This window comes from Triturus cristatus, chromosome 3_2 (genome assembly GCF_964204655.1).
Source record: "Triturus cristatus chromosome 3_2, aTriCri1.1, whole genome shotgun sequence".
NCBI classification, from domain to species: domain Eukaryota; kingdom Metazoa; phylum Chordata; class Amphibia; order Caudata; family Salamandridae; genus Triturus; species Triturus cristatus.
This window is the reverse complement of record NC_140584.1, coordinates 899,583,493-899,602,207: the sequence shown is the minus strand read 5'-3', so window position 1 is coordinate 899,602,207 and position 18,715 is coordinate 899,583,493. Positions and strand designations below refer to the sequence as shown.

General features: G+C 44.4%; 1 protein-coding gene across 1 annotated transcript in view; it reads right to left on the bottom strand.

Annotated features, from left to right (window-relative positions):
* The window catches only part of NLE1 (notchless homolog 1), a 203,986-nt gene that overhangs the window by 100,598 nt on the left and 84,673 nt on the right, over positions 1 to 18,715 (bottom strand). Inside the window, exons 8-9 of the mRNA XM_085647121.1 lie at positions 10,734 to 10,785; positions 10,181 to 10,227 (exon numbers count right to left, since the gene is read on the bottom strand). Of these exons, the coding sequence (XP_085503247.1) occupies positions 10,181 to 10,227; positions 10,734 to 10,785 (99 nt within the window). The remainder of the gene's footprint in view (positions 1 to 10,180; positions 10,228 to 10,733; positions 10,786 to 18,715) is intronic.

Sequence of the window (18,715 nt, the reverse complement as noted above, 5' to 3'; positions counted from 1 at the left end):
GCAAATTGTTGGCCTGGCTAGATCATAGGGATGGGGCGCGGCGCTTGGTGGTTGAAATTGCAACCGATTCACACTCCCAAATCACAGCTCCACAAGATATTGCAGACGCATTTGGTAGATATTATCACTCCCTGTACTCTTCCAGTACAACTTACTCAGAGCAAGAGGCTTCCTCCCTCCTACGCGATATTCGGATACCAGTTGTTACAGAGGAGGAGAGTCTCGACCTGGACCGTGATATTACAGTAACTGAAGTGGAGAGGGCCATCCACAACTTGCCTGGGGGGGGAGGGGGGGGGGGGCAGGGGTGAGTGGGAGCAGCGGGCGGCCCTAACGGGATCCCCGTAGAATTATTCAAGCTAACGGCAGGCATGACCGCCCCTTTTATCACTGCCATGTATAAAGTAAGTAAAGAGATAGGAATTCTCCCCGAGGACCACCGATTGGCCAACATCATAGTTATCCACAAAGCGGGTAAATACCCCGACCTGTGCTCCTCATACAGGCCCATCTTGCTCCTTAACTGCGAGGCTAAGGTCCTTGCAAAAGTTCTCGCCACTCGTGTGCTACAAGTTCTCCCCAATTTGATACACCCGGATCAGTCCAGGTTCATACCGGCAAGAAACAAGTCTCTTAACCTCTGTCGACTACACGCAGTACTCTGCAGGGCAGATACGATCAAAGAAGTTGCCGTGGTGGTGTCGCTGGACGCCGCTTCGGCCTTTGACACCACTGAATGGCCCTACATGTTTGCAGTGCTTCACAAGCTAGGATTCGGTCCGGAATTTATTAAATGGGTGCATCTATTATATTGTCAACCGTTGGCGCAAGTGGTTGTAAACAATCGGAAATCCCCGGTCTTCTCTCTTGGTAGGGGCACCAGGCAGGGTTGTCCCCTGTCACCGCTCGTTTTTGCCTTGGCCTTGGAACCTCTTGCAGCGTGGCTCCGTCATGACCCCGACATTCAGGGCCTTAAATGGACATAATGGGAGGGGTGGGGGGAGGGGGAGGACCGCATATCGTTGTATGCAGATGTAATTTTGCTCTCTCGCCTCCCCGGTGAAGTCTCTTAATGTGGTGATGGATATATTCAACATTTTTGGCAGGTTCGCAGGTTACAGGATCAACTGGACCAAATCAGTGCTTTACGTTCTTAGTGGGCACAGACCTCGACTTCCCCGGGGATGTCAGCTGACGGAGGCCGTTGACGGCTTTAAATATCTGGGTATCTAAAGACATAACGAAATTTTATGACACCAACCACCGGCCGCCATTAGCGCGCCTTAAATCGGACATCCAGCACTGGAAATCGCTCCCCTTGAACCTCCTGGGACGGGCAGCCCTATTCAAGATGATGTCCCTCCCCTGTCTCCAGTACGTGTTGCAAAACACACCCCTTCCAGTCGCGGCGTCATACTTTAAAGAATTGGAGGGCACAGTGCGGGATTTGCTATGGGAGGGTAAACCACCCCGCATTGCCACACACAAGCTCACACTGTGATGGTTCGACGGGTGCATCGGACTGCCAGACATGAAAAGATACTACAGGCCTCACAGCTCGCTGCCATTAACCAATGCACCTATAGAAGTCACGACGACCCAGCATTTTGGATCGATTATTGGCTCCTCCCCGAAGGTGGGTTTGAGGGTGCACTGTATACAAAGTCTCAGAAAAACGTCCTGTCTGGCCCGACCAAGCATGCTGTGCAAATATGGAAAGACGCCACTAGAAGCCTGGGTTGGGAGGGCAAGCTTACTCAAGCCACGCCGATCTGGCATTATGACCAGCTGGCTAGGCTGTTGCGCTCCTTGGGGTTCGACAAATGGGACACCATCGGCATTTCCAGAGTTGGGGACCTTTGGAGATCCGGAAATGTCATACCATTCTCCCAGCTAAGGCAAGAGTTTCAAATGGCCAGCTCTAAATAGTTCCGGTATCACCAAATGAGGCATGCACTACTCTCGGCTCTCCCTAGAGGTACAGCCCTCCCAGATTCCTCCCCTCTGGAGGACAGGATTGTATATGGTAATTTGCCAGACAAGGCCATATCCCTCATATACAAGAAACTTATAAATAATATGACCGATCCACTAACACGACTAAGAGATAAATGGCACCATGACGTTGCCGACTGAGGAATGGCGAGCCGCAGTAGCTTCTACCCGCGAAGTTGCCATCTCCTCCAGACTCCAACTGGTTCAGCTAAAAATCCTTCACACGATGTACCGGTCTGGACCCTCATTGGTCCATATGGGATACGCCGAAGATAGTGTTTGTACACGGAAATGCGGGCAAGAGGGCACCTTCAGCCATACGCTGTGGGAATGCGAGACAATTCAGAAATACTGGGAGGGGGTGGTATTAATGATTGAGGAAGTGTTGGAGCAGCGGATACAATGTAACATCAAATTGATTTTGTTAAACATATGGGACCCCACTGACCTTACAGCTAAGGAGAGGATATGGGTCACTTTGGGCTTCATTGTAGCCAAGCGGAATATCGCGCGTTTGTGAAGGGCTCTGTCCTCGCCGAATATTGTGGACTGGGCCAGAGACATGGATTGGTGTATGGTGACAGATACCCATTTATGTGTCTAGGGAATGCTCGAAGAAGGGGTCGCAAATTTGGGGGCCTTGGAACACTTTTCGTGGGGAGATATGTGAGCCACCAGGGGGTTGATGTGACATTCCAGAAACACTTATGATACAAGGGGGTGAGGTTCTATTGCACTGTGTGCCACAGATTATATGAGAAATGCTGTGTCTTTGCTATCTAACATGCCAATTTTTCAATAAAAAGAGTTAAAAAAAAAAAAAAAACGAGCCTTTGGCAATCCAATCACCACAAGCATCACAAACAAACATTGGCTAAGCCAATAATCTTGCCTACCAGAGAGTTAGTGGCGTTTGTCTCGCTCTTTTTACCATGCAGCGCGGCTGCTGTGCAGCATGGCTGAAAGCTAGGAAAAAAGCGCAATGACTGGGGGAGCGCTGGCGAGACAACACTTTTTTCTAATGAGACAAAGGGTCAAGCAAAAACAGGGGGGGGGAGGGAAGTGGAACGGGGCAAGCAACAATGCTGGGGTAAGGGGTTGGCGGCGGCGATACGCGGCAACCGGAAATGACGGAGGGAGAGTGGGTGGGGTTGGAGGCACATGACAAGCAATGCAGATGGCGAAAGGGGCACTGCAAGCAACAACACTGGAGGGATGGGACAATTAAAGCAGGAGGGACATGGCAAGCAACCATATGGGCAGGAGACAGGAGGAATGGTGGTAGGGCAAGCAAAAAGTCTGAGGTGTAGGGTGGTGGTTGGGGGAGACCGACTGCATACAAATGCACTCTTACATAGTGCTGAAAAAAGTAGCTCCGAAAGTGAGAGCAGTTAAAGGACACTGGGCAAGAAAGCAGTACTTGGGCCATGCTCTAGAGAAGAGACAAATGCACAAAACAAGCATTTACAATGCAATAGGTCTCGCAATGACATTGTTTTGAGCTATTGGCATTGTAAATGACAATGCCTTCTATTTGAGCTATAGGGATTGCAAATGACAATGTGTTTTATTTATATTTTCGTTTTTAAAACAAATAAAAGGCATTGTCACGTGCTTAAAATACAACAAAATAGATGCTGTTTAATTATATAATAGCTGGAGAAGGCTACACTTGTATACAGACACATATCTGTAAGACCCATAGTCTGTAAGTACCACCCGCCCCTAGATATATTTGCTTGGAGTAGGTATTATGCATTGTAATAATAATAACAGACTATCCAAGTAACACAGTGCATAATGCATTAGATTTAAGTACATATGTATATTTGGACACATTATATAATCTAATCCAAACGTGCGGGCATTAGCCATGCATAGGAGCTCTTTGAACTATGTTTACGCAGGAAATTTTCTATTTTCTTCTTTGCCTTTAAAGTTGGACTCATGGTGCTTCTAAATATGCCTTTAGCAATTGCAAGGTGAAAAGTTCATTATAGGGAGGACAACGGGAAACGCTCCCACGGGTCCAGTTCCCACCAGATTCTCTGGTTTTTAAACAGCAGTAATGTAATTAGGGATATAAACTTTATATTCTGGACTATGTTTGTTTATTTGTGCTCTCAGATATGCTTCTCTGGGTGGCAGACAGATGGTGAAAGGTTAACCAGTGTTTTGTTACAAAACCTGAAGTGCTCCAGATCATATTTTTATTTATTAGAGGCCTTTACACACAGCTCTTATAGGAAAATGCAAGCTTACCTAAAAACAAATAGATAACCAGTGACCACTGTTTAAAACGCAAATGTGTGTAACTGTGCTTGTCTACATACGGCTACTGACATGTGTTATATGCACATGTGTGTGCTTATAATACATAACACACAATATTTATCTATAACTACCCACAGCTGAAGGCGAATGGCATGAACATCTCCTGTTTGTTAGTTTACGTTCTTTTTTCCATCTTGGTTGAGAACAAAGGCAGCAAGAAAGGAGAACAGAGTGAGCCCACTGCAAGAGAGCGGGCCGCAAGCAGCATCTAGGCACATCACGCTAAACTTTTTGTTTAATAGGGCAGTAATTGGGTAAAAGAGAATAGCTAGGTCTATGCACTGTTTGGCAGGACTTACAGAAAGAAAGTGCTTATGCACATTAAATAATTCTGTCTATCCATAAAACCATGTTTAAGACAGCCCCACAAACACCTGACTAATGCTGTACACTCCGTCCGTCCTGTTCAGTACATGTTTGTTACTTCACGTAGTTAATTTATTTTTTTTCCACCTGGGTGGTATTACGCTACTTTTTAGGTCTCGCCTGAGCCAGCGCTTTAGCGCTGCTCTCGCGAGAGCTTTTGTAAAAGGGGGATTTGGAAGTGCAAACCAGTGCTTTCAGGCCGCCAACTACAGTGCATGTGCGCCCGCCAACTACAGTGCATGTGCGCCCGCCAACTACAGTGCATGTGCGCCGGGCGCGCGCACCATTTGGCAGCCTGCGTGATCATTTTGCGGCCGCTTTGATGTTCTCAGTGAGCCGCGCGACCACTGAGAACATCAAAGCGGCCGCAAAAGTGCACACCATTTGCCACCCCCTCCCTTATCCCACTTCCTGCTTGTTATCACATCCTTGCTGTTCTCAGAAAACACCCGGATCTCAAACACAGCACCCTTCCTCCCTTGTGCACGGCGAACACTTAGTAAAGATTAAACTCTTGTTTCAATATGTTTACTGCAGCCAGCACACACAGAGCCCACTTCACAAAGCCATCTGCATCCTTTCATGGCCAGAGCGGGCTTCACATGCGCCTGACAGCTGTCCAGGTGTAAATGTTTTCACTTCTGCATAAATGTATGGAATGAATGCATACATTTACACAGTAGATAATCCCACGCAGGTTGTGAGGAGTGTGCGCTTCTATACGTGTTTGCCTTGAAGTGCGGGAACGGCCGATAACATGTGAGTTTGTTGACATTCAAGCTCCTTTCCAGCCCCTTCCCCCCTCTTAAAGAGTAGAGATTGACGTCAGCAACGGCTGTTGTAACTTCTCTTCCAGGGTGGTTGAAGGAATGGAACACCCAAACACTGTGATGCTGTAAGAGAGGGGGTTTCTCCATGGTGGAAAATGTTCTCCCCACGGAGACACAACAAACAAAAAACAAGCATTGGCATAGCCAATGGGTCTCGCTTTTGGGACCTTATAAGTGTTTAGCCATGCCACAGTTGCATAACTAAATACTTATAAGGACCCAAAAGCGAGACCTATTGGCTATGCCAATGCTTGTTACTGTGTAGTTAAACGTTAGTACTGCATTAGCTCCTGCTGTGTTGTGGACGCCTTTGGAAAAGAGAAAATGCAAAATAGGGGGCACACTGTGGGACACTTCGCCGCGTGTAACCGCGGGCAGCGTGTAACTTCTAAAACAGGCGTGTCCTCAATGATATTAACGCTATCCCGGCAAACTTTTGTTTAATAAGCAGTATGTAGATGAAAAAAAAAACGTAAGTGTGTGCGCTTTCTGCAGGAGTTACACAGAGAACGAGCTTATGCACATGCCTGATTGTGCTAATTCAAACACAATGGTATCCTTTTGCTACCACTGTGGTACTTTTATTTTTGCTATATAGTTGAGGTTTAGCTACGCATTGGGCACTGCAATGTTCTGGATGCTTTTATAATACAGAGAAGAGAGCAGAGGGCGCCCAATGTAAGACACATAGCTGCAGGCAGCGTCTAGGGACATCCTGTAAACTCTTTCATCCTTCCTAACACCAACCTGCTACCTCTTGCAACACATACTTCTTACGGAAAAGATGCATGCCCTCCAGCATTTGTTTACTGTCTGATAAATCATTACTAACAAATGGAAAAAACTTGATTAACAGTCGCTGAACACAGTACGACACCAACAGAGCCCTCAGGGCCAACGTCCTCCAGCAGCAAATGCAAACTCCTGTACGAAAGTACAAGCATCTGTTCGTCACTACCTATTTTAGTGATCAAAGCACTATTTCTAAACTTACAGCTATTTATATTTTCTTTATTTCCATCTCTACTTATAATGCCATCTGAACATATCTCTTATGTGATGTTGTGTTAGGCTAGGCTATATTATGTTGTGTTAGGCTAGGCGGTGTTGTGTTGTGTTAGTGTAGGTTGTGTCGTGTTGTGCTGTGCTGTGTTTTGTTATGTTATGTTTTACTGCTGAAATGATATCAGCTTGGGTTTTGTTCTTTTATGTTTTGGGAACCAGGTGAGATGGGCAGGGAACAAGACCCACCAGATGAGAGTGTGTTCAGAGTGTCTGGCTGAAATGTAGGCTTTCAAACTCTTACTCTGTACTGGGTAGTTTGAGGTGAGCTCAGGGTTTTGTTGGTCGCTTCATTTCCCAAATAGTTAGTTACCTTCCAGAAGGGGCAGTGGTGGGTAGGGGTCATTGAACTCTGCATATTTTCTTTGCCTCACCAGGTGTATCGCAAAGATTGCTATATATATTTATAATGCTTGCCCTGAGTCTTTGTCATTCACTCTCCAGTTAGTCAGTACAAATATCACTCTTGCTCTGGTTGGTTAGAACAAACACGGCTGCAAAACTGCCCTGCTGTAGTGCAAATGTAACTAATTATGCCCCTCAGTTCAATTATTACCGGGGAGGTCTTTAACCGACCAGGAAGGCATGGCAACCTGCCAGATATGAATGCTCTGTTACTGGGAGCCTCTGGGGTCGGACCTCAACCCTCCCTGGAAAGGATGCACTCGGTTAAAGTTTGCCTTCGACACAGAGAGAGGTTTCAGGGAAGAGGTTCACGCTTGGCAACACCAGGGCAGGGCCGGTGCGTGTTTACTGGGAAACCAGGGGAAATCACTGGAGCTTGTCCCCATGGCCCCACTGCAATTAGGAAATCTTTGATGTGGGGTGGTAAAAGAACGGGTGAGGTGGCAGCATCAAGGAGGAGGGACAGGGATGGAGAGGACGGAAGGCTGTGATCTATTTATAGAACCCAAATAATTAACAAAACACTGGTAAAGCATACAAGAAAAAGGCGGGAAACTGTGTCAGCGAGTTAAAACGTCTTGTGCGCAGTCACGAGTTCAAAGCCTGGGAGGGCTAACTCAGCTTTTCAGCTTCACGGTGTCGATAAACTGAGCGCCAATAAGCATACAAGAACAAGCATCCTCTGCGGACACTCAATTCAACGTCTATATTTCTGATAATTTACATTAATTTATCTAGAAATTAACCTATTGCCTAGCATTCTCCAAATACAGTTTTGATATGATTATCCAGTGCGCAGAAGAAATTCATTTTTGTTTACACTCTACAGAAATTTAAAACTGCACTTTATTTAAAACAATAATTAAACGCTCGTGTCACAGCAATATGGAGCCGGCTTTAAGGTGTTGTCACCCCTTATAAACATATTTACCATTGGACCATTTTGCAAAGTGCCATCGTAAAAAAAGAATCAGGGGGAAAAAGTAAACAGGAAATATAAAACCCACTGATGTGAAGCACAGCTCAGAAAGCCGCTGTCCCACTCCGTAGTACCTGCCTCTGCAGGATAATTAAGCGTGCATTACCCCGCAGTCTGACCTACCGGAGTGATTCTAAATACGGCAACAAAATGGGACCTGGAAATTTTGAGGGAAGGGAATATGGAGACTCTCATTGAGCGGTTCAACGGCCAAATAGCCCAAGAATGGAGCCCCGGCCGGGGTTGTATTTACTGGCGGCAGCAGTGCCTGCCTTTCGTGCAAGGGGAAGAGGAGGGTGGTTATCGCCTGCCAGGGCTGAAAAGAGACGCCAGCCGACAGGAGAAAGCGATCGGGAGTTCTCGCTAGAAACAACACGCGTCTCGTCAAAAGATTCCCAGCCTGGTGGGAGCCGCCGTGCCCAGGGAGGGGGCATTGTGGAGAACCAGCCTGCCGTTAGCATCACCCCGGACACGGCTTAGACCCCACACAGCCACCGCGCAACGTTTGAGTGCTAAGACAACTGGGGCTTCGTCTGCATTAGTGTGTGTGCAGAAATACAAGAGGGGCTCAGCTTATCGAAATGTGGAGAAATATATCTTTTTCTATGTAACTGCTTAAAAATAAATGAAAAGGTGAATTTGAGGAGGACGTGCACAGGAAAGAAGCAATATACGTTTGGGTCCTTTTACAAAGAAGCCGTCGCCGGTGTTCACAGCCGCAATGACAACCCACTATCTTCTCACTGCACTCACTCTTTTATCGGTGTGATTATACGATGTTTAAATTTGTGGCTGATTTACGCTGTCTCTCCAGTCGCCTTTAGTGCGCACGCAAAGCCCAGCCCCAGTGAGAAAGAGGGGAGGGCACCCTCGGATGCACGTCAGCTCGCCATCTGCTTTCATTCAGCCCCGTGCCATGTGCTTTCTATTATCGCGCCCGTGTCTGGGCATGATAATTGAAACCACATGAACTATTGGTGTCTATTATGCGCACCAAGCGCGTAATAGACACCAATAGGCCATGGGCGGAGCAATGCGCCCGCCTTTGGCCAATTGCGTGCGGTCTTTAATAAAAAGACGCACGCAAAGGCCAATAGCGGGCCACAAAAGGAAAAGCACACGCATGAGCGTGTGCGATTCCAGGCTCCGTTTTCAAACCCCGGACAAAAGGGCTCTTGCCTGCGCGAGCAGTGCTATGCACTGCAACGCTAGGGCACGAGCCCTAAAAAGGACGTGAAGTCAACAAAAGATGACCAAAAAGAGGCAAGAGTAACCAATCTAACCCAGGATATGCAATGGGCGGGCTCTAAGCACATACGGTCTACGGTGAGACCTAAAAATACTGCTACTGTACCAAACAGCAGAAACTCAATATTGCAAGCTCAAGACACATAACTACCTCATAGTACTTTTCACATTAAGACCACTCTAGCCTCTTCTTCGCTCAGATCATCATGTGACAATACATGCAAACAGGAACATGCAGAAAGGTTCCAGGCTACTCTGGCTCCGATCCTGCATCACCAACTTACTTGTAACTTCACTGACTTCAACCTAAATAAGTACATGTACAGTTTTAAATACTGCTACATAATACAGGAGGCAAAGTAAAATGGGAAACAAGCCAACACCAGTAAAAAATTCACTCTCCTTATCCATACACAACCCCTTCATTTATTTATGTGCTAGTTACTTTTGAGATTGGAGAGTCTGCAAACTTGCTGCTTCATTATTAAACCCATTGCGCCATTGTTATGTGGGAGTAATAAAAGGGCGAAGGTACTCTGATGCACCTTGGCGTTAGCTAGCACCATCACTATTGTTTGCATGCTAGTCCATCAGATTATAACTGATGGGCCAGCAGGACAGCAATAGAATAAAGCCGACAGGGAGTGATGAGCCCGGTCCAGTTAGGAGGAGAGTGGGCTTATCCTACTACATCCTGAAAGCAGCTTTTTTCAGTCCTTGCTGACCCTTGAGTCATGAAGGAGTCTGCCATCGAAATACTTTATAGCAACAAACCAGAGCAGCCACCGACCTTTAGCTGATTAAAAACATAGAAATATCTGGATAACCTATCAAATCTGGCTATACACTAGATTACCTACCAAGCCATTGATCTTGGGAGTTTGTGATAATTGCTGGGATTGGAGGAGGAGGCTGGGAACCAGTAGCTAAAGCGAGTGTCGCAAGTAGACTGTGTACATACCCTAATTTGATTGTATCTTTGCAGCGCCTTTTTCTTCAGCTCCTCCACTGCAATCAGAAAACATGGGAAATCAGGTGTCAGGAATTTAAGGTAAACGGCAAGTAAGACTTTATAAGGCATTATCTATAGGTTTCTATTAAGTAAAGAAGCCACTATAGTGACTATAAGAATGATGCAACAAGAGGAATAAAGATTAAAAAAATATGCAGTATACCGTTCAGATTCTAGAGGGACCAACCTACTACATAGACAGGTGGAGCTCAGAAACTATGAAAACACATCGATGCTACCAGCAGTTTGGACCTGCCAGTAGCATTTAATCGGCACTGTTACTTTATTATTTGTGAGTTCACAAATATAACTTTTATACAAGATGTGCAGTATATAGCAACTAATAAGATACCTAAAGACATCACCATTTGGGTGAACTACTCAAACAAGGATTTGTGTGCAGGATGGGCGATTAGGGACAAAAGTACCTCATTCAGAGTGGTTTGAAAAGGAGATAATCATGCTGCAGCTGAATACTGGACATTTATCATGTTTCACTTACCTAGACTAATGTGGTAGTGCTGCATTACAAAAAATGCAGTAATATTGTACAACTTCACAGACAAAAAGCATAACCATTGCCAACAGCAAATAGGTGGTGTTTCCTCCTCTATACATAAATGAGTTAAGTACCATTCCCGCTGGTTATTTGAAATGAGCAGATAGAACACCAGTGATAAATAAGAAGAAACATGTGGTTAGATAGGATTGCGGTATCAGCACAGGTGCATCGGCTGGACAACTAAGGGAGGCAGAGGGCATGCCATGCACTGTTCAGAACATCCTAGTGAGTATTTGATGTTCAGCAGTTACCCATTCAGTCTATAGGTGGTATTGGGATGTAGGGATGGGATGAGAAAGACAGATTGGGGTGCGAGTGGCAAAGGGTACGTATTAGTCCAGGGGTCCCAGTGGTGTTGAGAGAGGCCAACAGAGAAGATGCTCTCATATTTCATATTTCACTGCATGCATTATACGGGTGTGAATGAGTGATCTGGCTCTGTAGAAGGAGTGAGGATAGAAAAATAAGATAGTTAAGAGCTGAAATTGGACTCAATGGCAAGTTTTACACAAATTACTCCCAAATTAGTGGCAATAGAATATGGGAAGGAAAAAGATGGGTCTGGGAATTGGAAATGAAGTAGGAAAGAAGGCGACATTCATTTTAAGAAGAAGGAATCTATGTGTTATCCCATGTAGGAAGGCAGCAAGACAAAGAGTTAATACTAGAGATGGGGTGAGAAAGTTGGAAAGAGAAGTGAATTTTGGTGTTTCAGCACAGAGAAACCATAATCCATAAGAAGGGATGGCGTTGCAAATATAAGCTGTGTTAAAGTGAAGGTAAGATGGCCCAGAACAGAACACTGGAGAATGTCTAAAGGTAGGGAAGTAGGTGAAGAGAATGGAGAAACAAAATTAGGCCTCGCTTAACCAAAGTGCAATCTGAGAGCATTCATACATCACAACTCTCAGGTCATAACAAGCTCATTTCTTTCCTTTTGTCTACAATGATGATCACGGCCACCATGACACGTCAAAGTTCCTTCTCACCAAGGACAGAGTGATCAAATTTTCAAAAATATGATAAATATACAAAATTGTGTGAAAATAATTTCTCATAATTAGTGTTTTTTATAACGCATAGAGCTGTAACCGATGGATTAATGATAGGCAATTAATTTTAATTGCAACAAGTCATTTAAAAGGGTAGCTAAGGAGATAAAAACGTATGCCACATTTGTGTGTAAGACGTCATTATTACTAATATGGATGAAGTTTCTGATTATCTGTTCAACCTGCTCATTCCACGTTCCATCAGTGTTCCGCTGCAAGCCACCTCTCCCCTTGTCTTCACGGAACACCAAGTGAATGAGGTAAATATGATAGTGATGTACAACATTACTAGAAAGACTGAACTGTGAATGAAGCTTCCACCATGCACCCAAAGTATAATTTTGGCAGACTTCCTCTAGAAGTGTGGATATAGAATTGTAGAATCTATGAGTCACTGTTAGTGGGACATTTAATTTTGTGTTGATCATCTCAGGAGGGGGGTTGCTGATGGAGAAGATGGAAGATTTCTATTACCTTAAGAAATGGGTTGGAACTAATGCCTTTTTAGTTATGTAAAAGTTCCTAATTTACCAAAATGACCCTAACCACAATCATGTTGTGCTGAATTTACAGAATGTATTTTTAGAAAGAGTGACGGATGTTTAAAATTTCTTGGACTTTAGCTGTCTAAGATTAGTCTGGCTTAATTATTGATCAAGCTTGGGTTTTGCAGTTGGGATTAACACTGCTGTTATCGGATACTATTTACTAGGTCCATTTGACTGAGACTCTCTATGAGACTCTATGGGAAATGTCTATACTCTTTAGGAGTCTGACACTTACAATACTTTCTTGCATTCTGTTAACTAGGGACTAATATGGTCTATGATTTTGCACCTATTTTGTATTTCTGCATTTTGAGCCTTAATGGCACTTCATGCTTTTTATTTCTGTACACCTTTTAACTTTTTCTGTATTAAAAATCAACCTTTTGGCCTAGAACACAGTTCTTTATGCTTCCAATATTTATTTTCTGTGTTACTCTGTTAAATTGAATTATTTCTGATGTGTAGTCAATGAGGAACTCGAGATGAGTCATTTAGGTATAATTTTGGGGTATCTAAATATTGAGATAATTAATTGGGTTCTGCTTCCACAACAGGAAATGGATAGGCATTCTAGCCAATCGTAAATGGCTACTCTAGCACCTCCAGTGGATACCATGTTTACAACCTGGCATGACAAGCACGTTTCCTGTCTGATACTTACTGCTTCCAGCACTTCCCATTTCTCTCTGTATGAAGGTACTCACACAAGCAGTACCATCCATTGCAAAATTTCTGGTTATTTTTTTTGTTAATGTGCTTTTAGCTTCTTGTTACGGATTTTTTACTTTAATATGTGTGGGAAACAGGGTTTCATTGCAGTACTCCCCCCTTCAACCCCACGCCACACTTGTTTTGCCTGGTATTTGATGCAACTTTGAATTAAGGGCACTGAATTCCTCCCAACTACGTCCCTAGTGCCAGTGTTCTTCCCCCAAAACAAGAGAACTGGTCAATTGATCCCAAAGTGATCAGGCCTTTAATACCTCTGTAAGTCCCTAATAAGTGGTACCTCTGATGAGGAAACTCAACCGGAAGTATTGGGGTTCTCTACTCTGGGAGTTGTTTTCAGGAAAGCGCAGGGATAGACATTTGTTGCGACAGATGCCATCTGCGGTCCTAGGACCTCATAAAGTGAACCCTGATTGAGGACTTTGGACTAACCACTGAGGAATGTAGAATTAAGTTCAGAAAGACTCAGAAATCTTTGATCCAGTCCTGGGTTGATTTTGTAGTATTTTCAGTGAATATACTAGGTGGCAGGTGCACGATTATGATGGGCTTCATAATTTGTTTATGAAGGAACATCTGTTAAGTAGCTGTACTTCTGATAAGTTGAATCAATACCTGTTGGACCTAGGTCTAGTCTCTTCCTAGGAGTTGGTTAAGAAGGCTGATCATTGGGTAAAACCTAGAGTGTCCAAGAAGAGACACAGGGGGTGACAAAAAGAAAGGGGTTGTGAAGCCAAAGCCCCTGCCCTCCAGTTAAAAAGGTGGACCACTCTAGAAACAAAGATAAGAACTCATCTATAGGCCCCTAAAACCTGTCCAGGAGGGAGGGCTCCAAAACACCTGACAAATCAAAAGTGGGTACCAGAGTAAGGCCTGTGATCCCAAAAAGACTTGGTGCATTGACCGTAAGCAGACAGGGATCCGAACAAAGGGCTCTTCCTGTCCTAAAAACAAACCTACTAGTATACCCCCAGAGGTTAACAGTGTAGCTTTTGACAGCGATTCCTCAGGTGAGGAAGTCCTTGTAGTTCTAAACTAGAGAGTGGGACCAAAAAGTGAGTCGGTGATTCCAGAGGGAAGCAAACACTTTCACCACCTAATGTGAATGGAATCCGGGCCATTGCCCTGAGAGATACCTGTGCCAGTTACACAATTGTGCATGGCAGGTTGGTACTCTCAACCCCGTATATCCCAGGGGAGACTAGAAGAGTAAGGGCTATCTCAGGTGAGGTTATGGATAGGCCTGAGCACAAGAGACGATCTGGACAGAGAAGGGCACAAGAGACGATCTGGGCAGAGAGAGGACAAGAGACGATCTGGGCAGGGAGCGGACAAGAGACGATCTGGGCAGGGAGCGGACAAGAGACGATCTGGGCAGGGAGCGGACAAGAGACGATCTGGGCAGGGAGCGGACAAGAGACGATCTGGGCAGGGAGCGGACAAGAGACGATCTGGGCAGGGAGCGGACAAGAGACGATCTGGGCAGGGAGCGGACAAGAGACGATCTGGGCAGGGAGCGGACAAGAGACGATCTGGGCAGGGAGCGGACAAGAGACGATCTGGGCAGGGAGCGGACAAGAGACGATCTGGGCAGGGAGCGGACAAGAGACGATCCGGGCAGGGAGAGGACAAGAGACGATCCGGGCAGGGAGAGGACAAGAGATGATCTGGGCAGAGAGAGCAGGAGAGAAGACTAGGGCTAGGAAAGTAGACCGGGAATGAATGAGTAGAAGAATAAACTGTGATTTAGCAAGAGATGAAACATGGTAGGTAGGTAGAAAATCAAGGTTTATTTATACAATTGTACAAAAAACATTCTAAAACTCAATTGACAATTAAAATCATTAAAAGGGCCCCATCCTAACTACCCAACACCCCCTACCCACTACAGTTCATCGTTAAAACTCTGTTTAACAGACCGTAAAAACCGAGCCATTCCAACTGCCACATCTAAGTAACACATTTATGAAAACAGTTCCACAGCTTTCCCCCTATGGAGAACATCATATTTCAAAAACCGAGGTCTTAAAGACTTAATGCAAGATAAAAGACTTAATCCATAAAGATATGCGGTAGGGGGCATTTAACTTTGAGGGGGCAGGGGCAGAGACCACTATTATTCTGAACCCTTGCCCAGTATGGGCGGGATGAATAGATTGGGTTACATACCACCCTGACCCTTCATATTTCATTTCGCAATCCTGGGACTGGTAACTGCGATAAATAAGGGAAAACTGTGTCCTGGCCCAGAGTAGGGATTGAGAAACTTATGGATGGTTTCTCGCTCAGGTAAGATAGGTCATTTCATTCAGACACCAAAGCAACAGATTCTTTCAATGCGTGCTTCCCTGGGAAGGGGAACCACTATGTGATTGTACCACTATCTGAATGGAGGTTCCTTACAGGAATTATTCTGGTTTTTACTTCCTTTCCCCACATTCTTTCACTACATTGAATCTCTTCCCAGTAAAATTTGGAGACTTTAGACACCTCATCATTCTCCAAGAGTGTATTAAAGTATCTTAGGCCCGAGTAAAGGCCACCAGGTTCCAGGAGACCAGATTGCACTCTCCTTATGGCCTGAACCATGGTGTCTTCTGGGAGTGATAAAAGCCTTTTAAGCACTACCCCTTCTAATCTGTCTCAGTCATATGCCGGTTTAAGGGAAAAAACCTCTCCTCCATACAGACTCAGCGGAGGTATCCTCCCTTCGAAAGCCCTTAGTAATTGAATATGGGAAAGCCCCCCAAATCTAGTATTAAATCTTGATAGACAATTGGCCTGCAATAGGGCCTTCTGCTTGAAGCCAATCCAATATTCGTACGCTAATTCAGATTCCTCCTGAAGGTTAAGCCCAAATATTTATATTGGTCCACTTGCTCCACCTCCCGTATGTCTAAGTTGCAGCTGAAACGCTTTACTTTTTTTCCCCCAAAAACAAAATCTTGGTCTTCTCCAGATTAATGTGAAGTTGGTTCTGCTTGATATAAGTTGCTACAGCATTTAGTTTCCTCTGCAGACCAATAAGGGTATAATCCAGTAATACCAAATCGTCTGCATAAAGCAAACAGGCAATGTGCTGTTTCTCGATTTTAGAGGAAAATGATTTCAATTGGGAAAGAACGGTTCACCAAAAATAGGCTAAAAATTAGGGGTGCTAAAACGCACCCCTGCTGCAGGCCATTGTCAATAGGGATTCGTTGAGATAATCAACCAAACTTATCTAACTCCACCTGAGCTCATTTACCAGAGTGCAAGGATTGAAGTAGGTTTAATGTGAGCTCCCAGGCCACAAGTTTCTACCCCCACAGGATATCCCTATCCACAGAATCGAAGGCTGACCTGAAGTCAACAAAACACCAGCAAAGCCTTTGATTTTCCTCTAGGGAATTTTTAGCAATGGCCCATAATGCAAAACAGTGGTCTATAGTAGAGTGACTCTCCTGAAAGCCACCCTGTTCTATTGGAATTCTCTTGGTTTCAATAGCCCAGTCTTCAAGTTTGGCTAAAATAATCTTAGAAAAGATCTTTAGTGAAATATCAAGAAGGCTATTAAGCCTATAATAGATGGTCTGTACCACCCCCTTTTTTAAAATAGGTTCAACTATAGACCCTTTCCAGGAAAGGGGGGAAAGGACAGACGCGACAATCCAACTAAACAAGGAAGAGTAAACTGTGGCCCACCAAACACTGTTCACCTTATTTATTACTGCTGGAATGTTATTGGGGCCAGCAGTTCGGGAGAGTTTTACTCTTTCGATAACGGCTTTTACCTCCTTTATTGAAAACCATGTAACAGGGATTTTTCGTCCATGAGTTGTATGGGGTCTATCTGTGCCAGAGGGTCCCCTAAATAGATCTGTCAAATAAGCAGCCCACTGAGCTTCCAGGACAATACAAACAAGAGTACCCCTATATTAACCACTAAACAAATTGACCTTTGCCCAGAACTTTTGCCGACCCTTGAGGAGGATAACTCCCTGCATCTCATCCCACTTATTATGGTAGAAGGCAGCGTTCTTTGTCTGCACAAGAGATTTATATTGACGTTTAAGTCTAACCTGCTCCTGGGAGGCTAAGGGGCTTGGATGATGCCGAACGCTCCTAGCTCTCCGTCTCACCAATTGCTTCAACTCTTGGCAGTCAGAGTCGAACCAGCCCCCAAGCCCCATGAAGCGGGGTTCTGCTCATGCACCCTTCACACATATGTTTACTGTGATACAACCCAAAACTTGTTGTACAATATTATTGTACCACACAATTACATCATCAACATAGATGAGGGGGGATATCAATCTTTTCATCTAGTTGAAAGGTGGGTAATTGTTGGAGCTGAATAGGACATGGAGGGACGTACTGAGAGATGAGGCAATAGATGTATCAGGAGTAAAAGTCACCTGGGCTACAGTAGAGCCAAATGAAACAGGAACAGAGTTACTTGAGAAAAAAAAGATATAAATCTGCAGAAGATGGCACGGGTGAAGAGGATAAATAAATTCAGCATGATAATACAAAACAAATCAGTTAGGTTAACCAGAGGTAAAATCTAGACTGAATCGGTCTGGAAAATAAACCATCACTGACTGTAATAAAGTTACTGTTAGCTTACCTATTCATGCCTTCACTTCCACGTTTTCCAAATGTGATCTTTTTTTAGTTAAAGAATGCATTCTTTTGCTTAGTACAACAGGTGTGCCTTGCTTTTTTCATAGTCTCAAAATTAAGACACCTCACTTTGTCACATTGTTCAATTGTCTGTGCATTCAATGTTTGTATATACCATGTTGGTAAGACAGTAAGTCTCCCACAGAAGATGCCAGACTGACCTGCATAGTTGGTAGCACAATGGCCGCTGAAAGAAATAATCTCTTAAGCGGGGCATGAGTAGCTGCTGTGGCATATTTGTCTCACAATATTAGTGATCTCTGGAACGGAATTCATTTAGAAAATGGAAGGTCTTGCGAAATTGTAAATGTATATTGAAAAGCCTTTGGTGAAGGCACTGCCTCAGCCATCTTATTTTATTACCTGTATAACCTCATATGGCTAAAATGCTGGGGATTAAACCGGAAAAACTGATTTTGTAGGTATTGGACGCCACAGTGGAAATAAGATGAAGTCCACTGCATTCACAAGAGATTATTTTATATTTTACACTCCCATACTGGAAAAGATGTTGCCTTCCGGCCACTTTGGGGGCATATTTAAACTTTTTTGCATAAGTGAAAGGTGATTCAGGTGGGAAATTATCCTTGGTAGTAGTTCCCGAGGAGGCTGTATAGTGGGGTGTATGCTGACCCCACTTTAATGTGAAAGAGATGGCCTTTACTGGGGTAGGACGGGCTAAGGATATTATTGGTTGACCAAGCCCCATTTATCTGAATAAATGTGATCTCAAAGCAAAATTCCTGAGAGCCCCATATGCAAAATTATACAGTCAGCTATTGTGTTGACTGTGAAAATGCCTTCTGCTAAATATATAGCTCTCTCCATAACCACCTGCTGTGAAACCCTAAAGAAAGTCTTAAAAAGCCCTCTCATGCAACTCTCTGCTGATATGGCAATAAATAAAATCTAGTGCTCTTACAGGAGC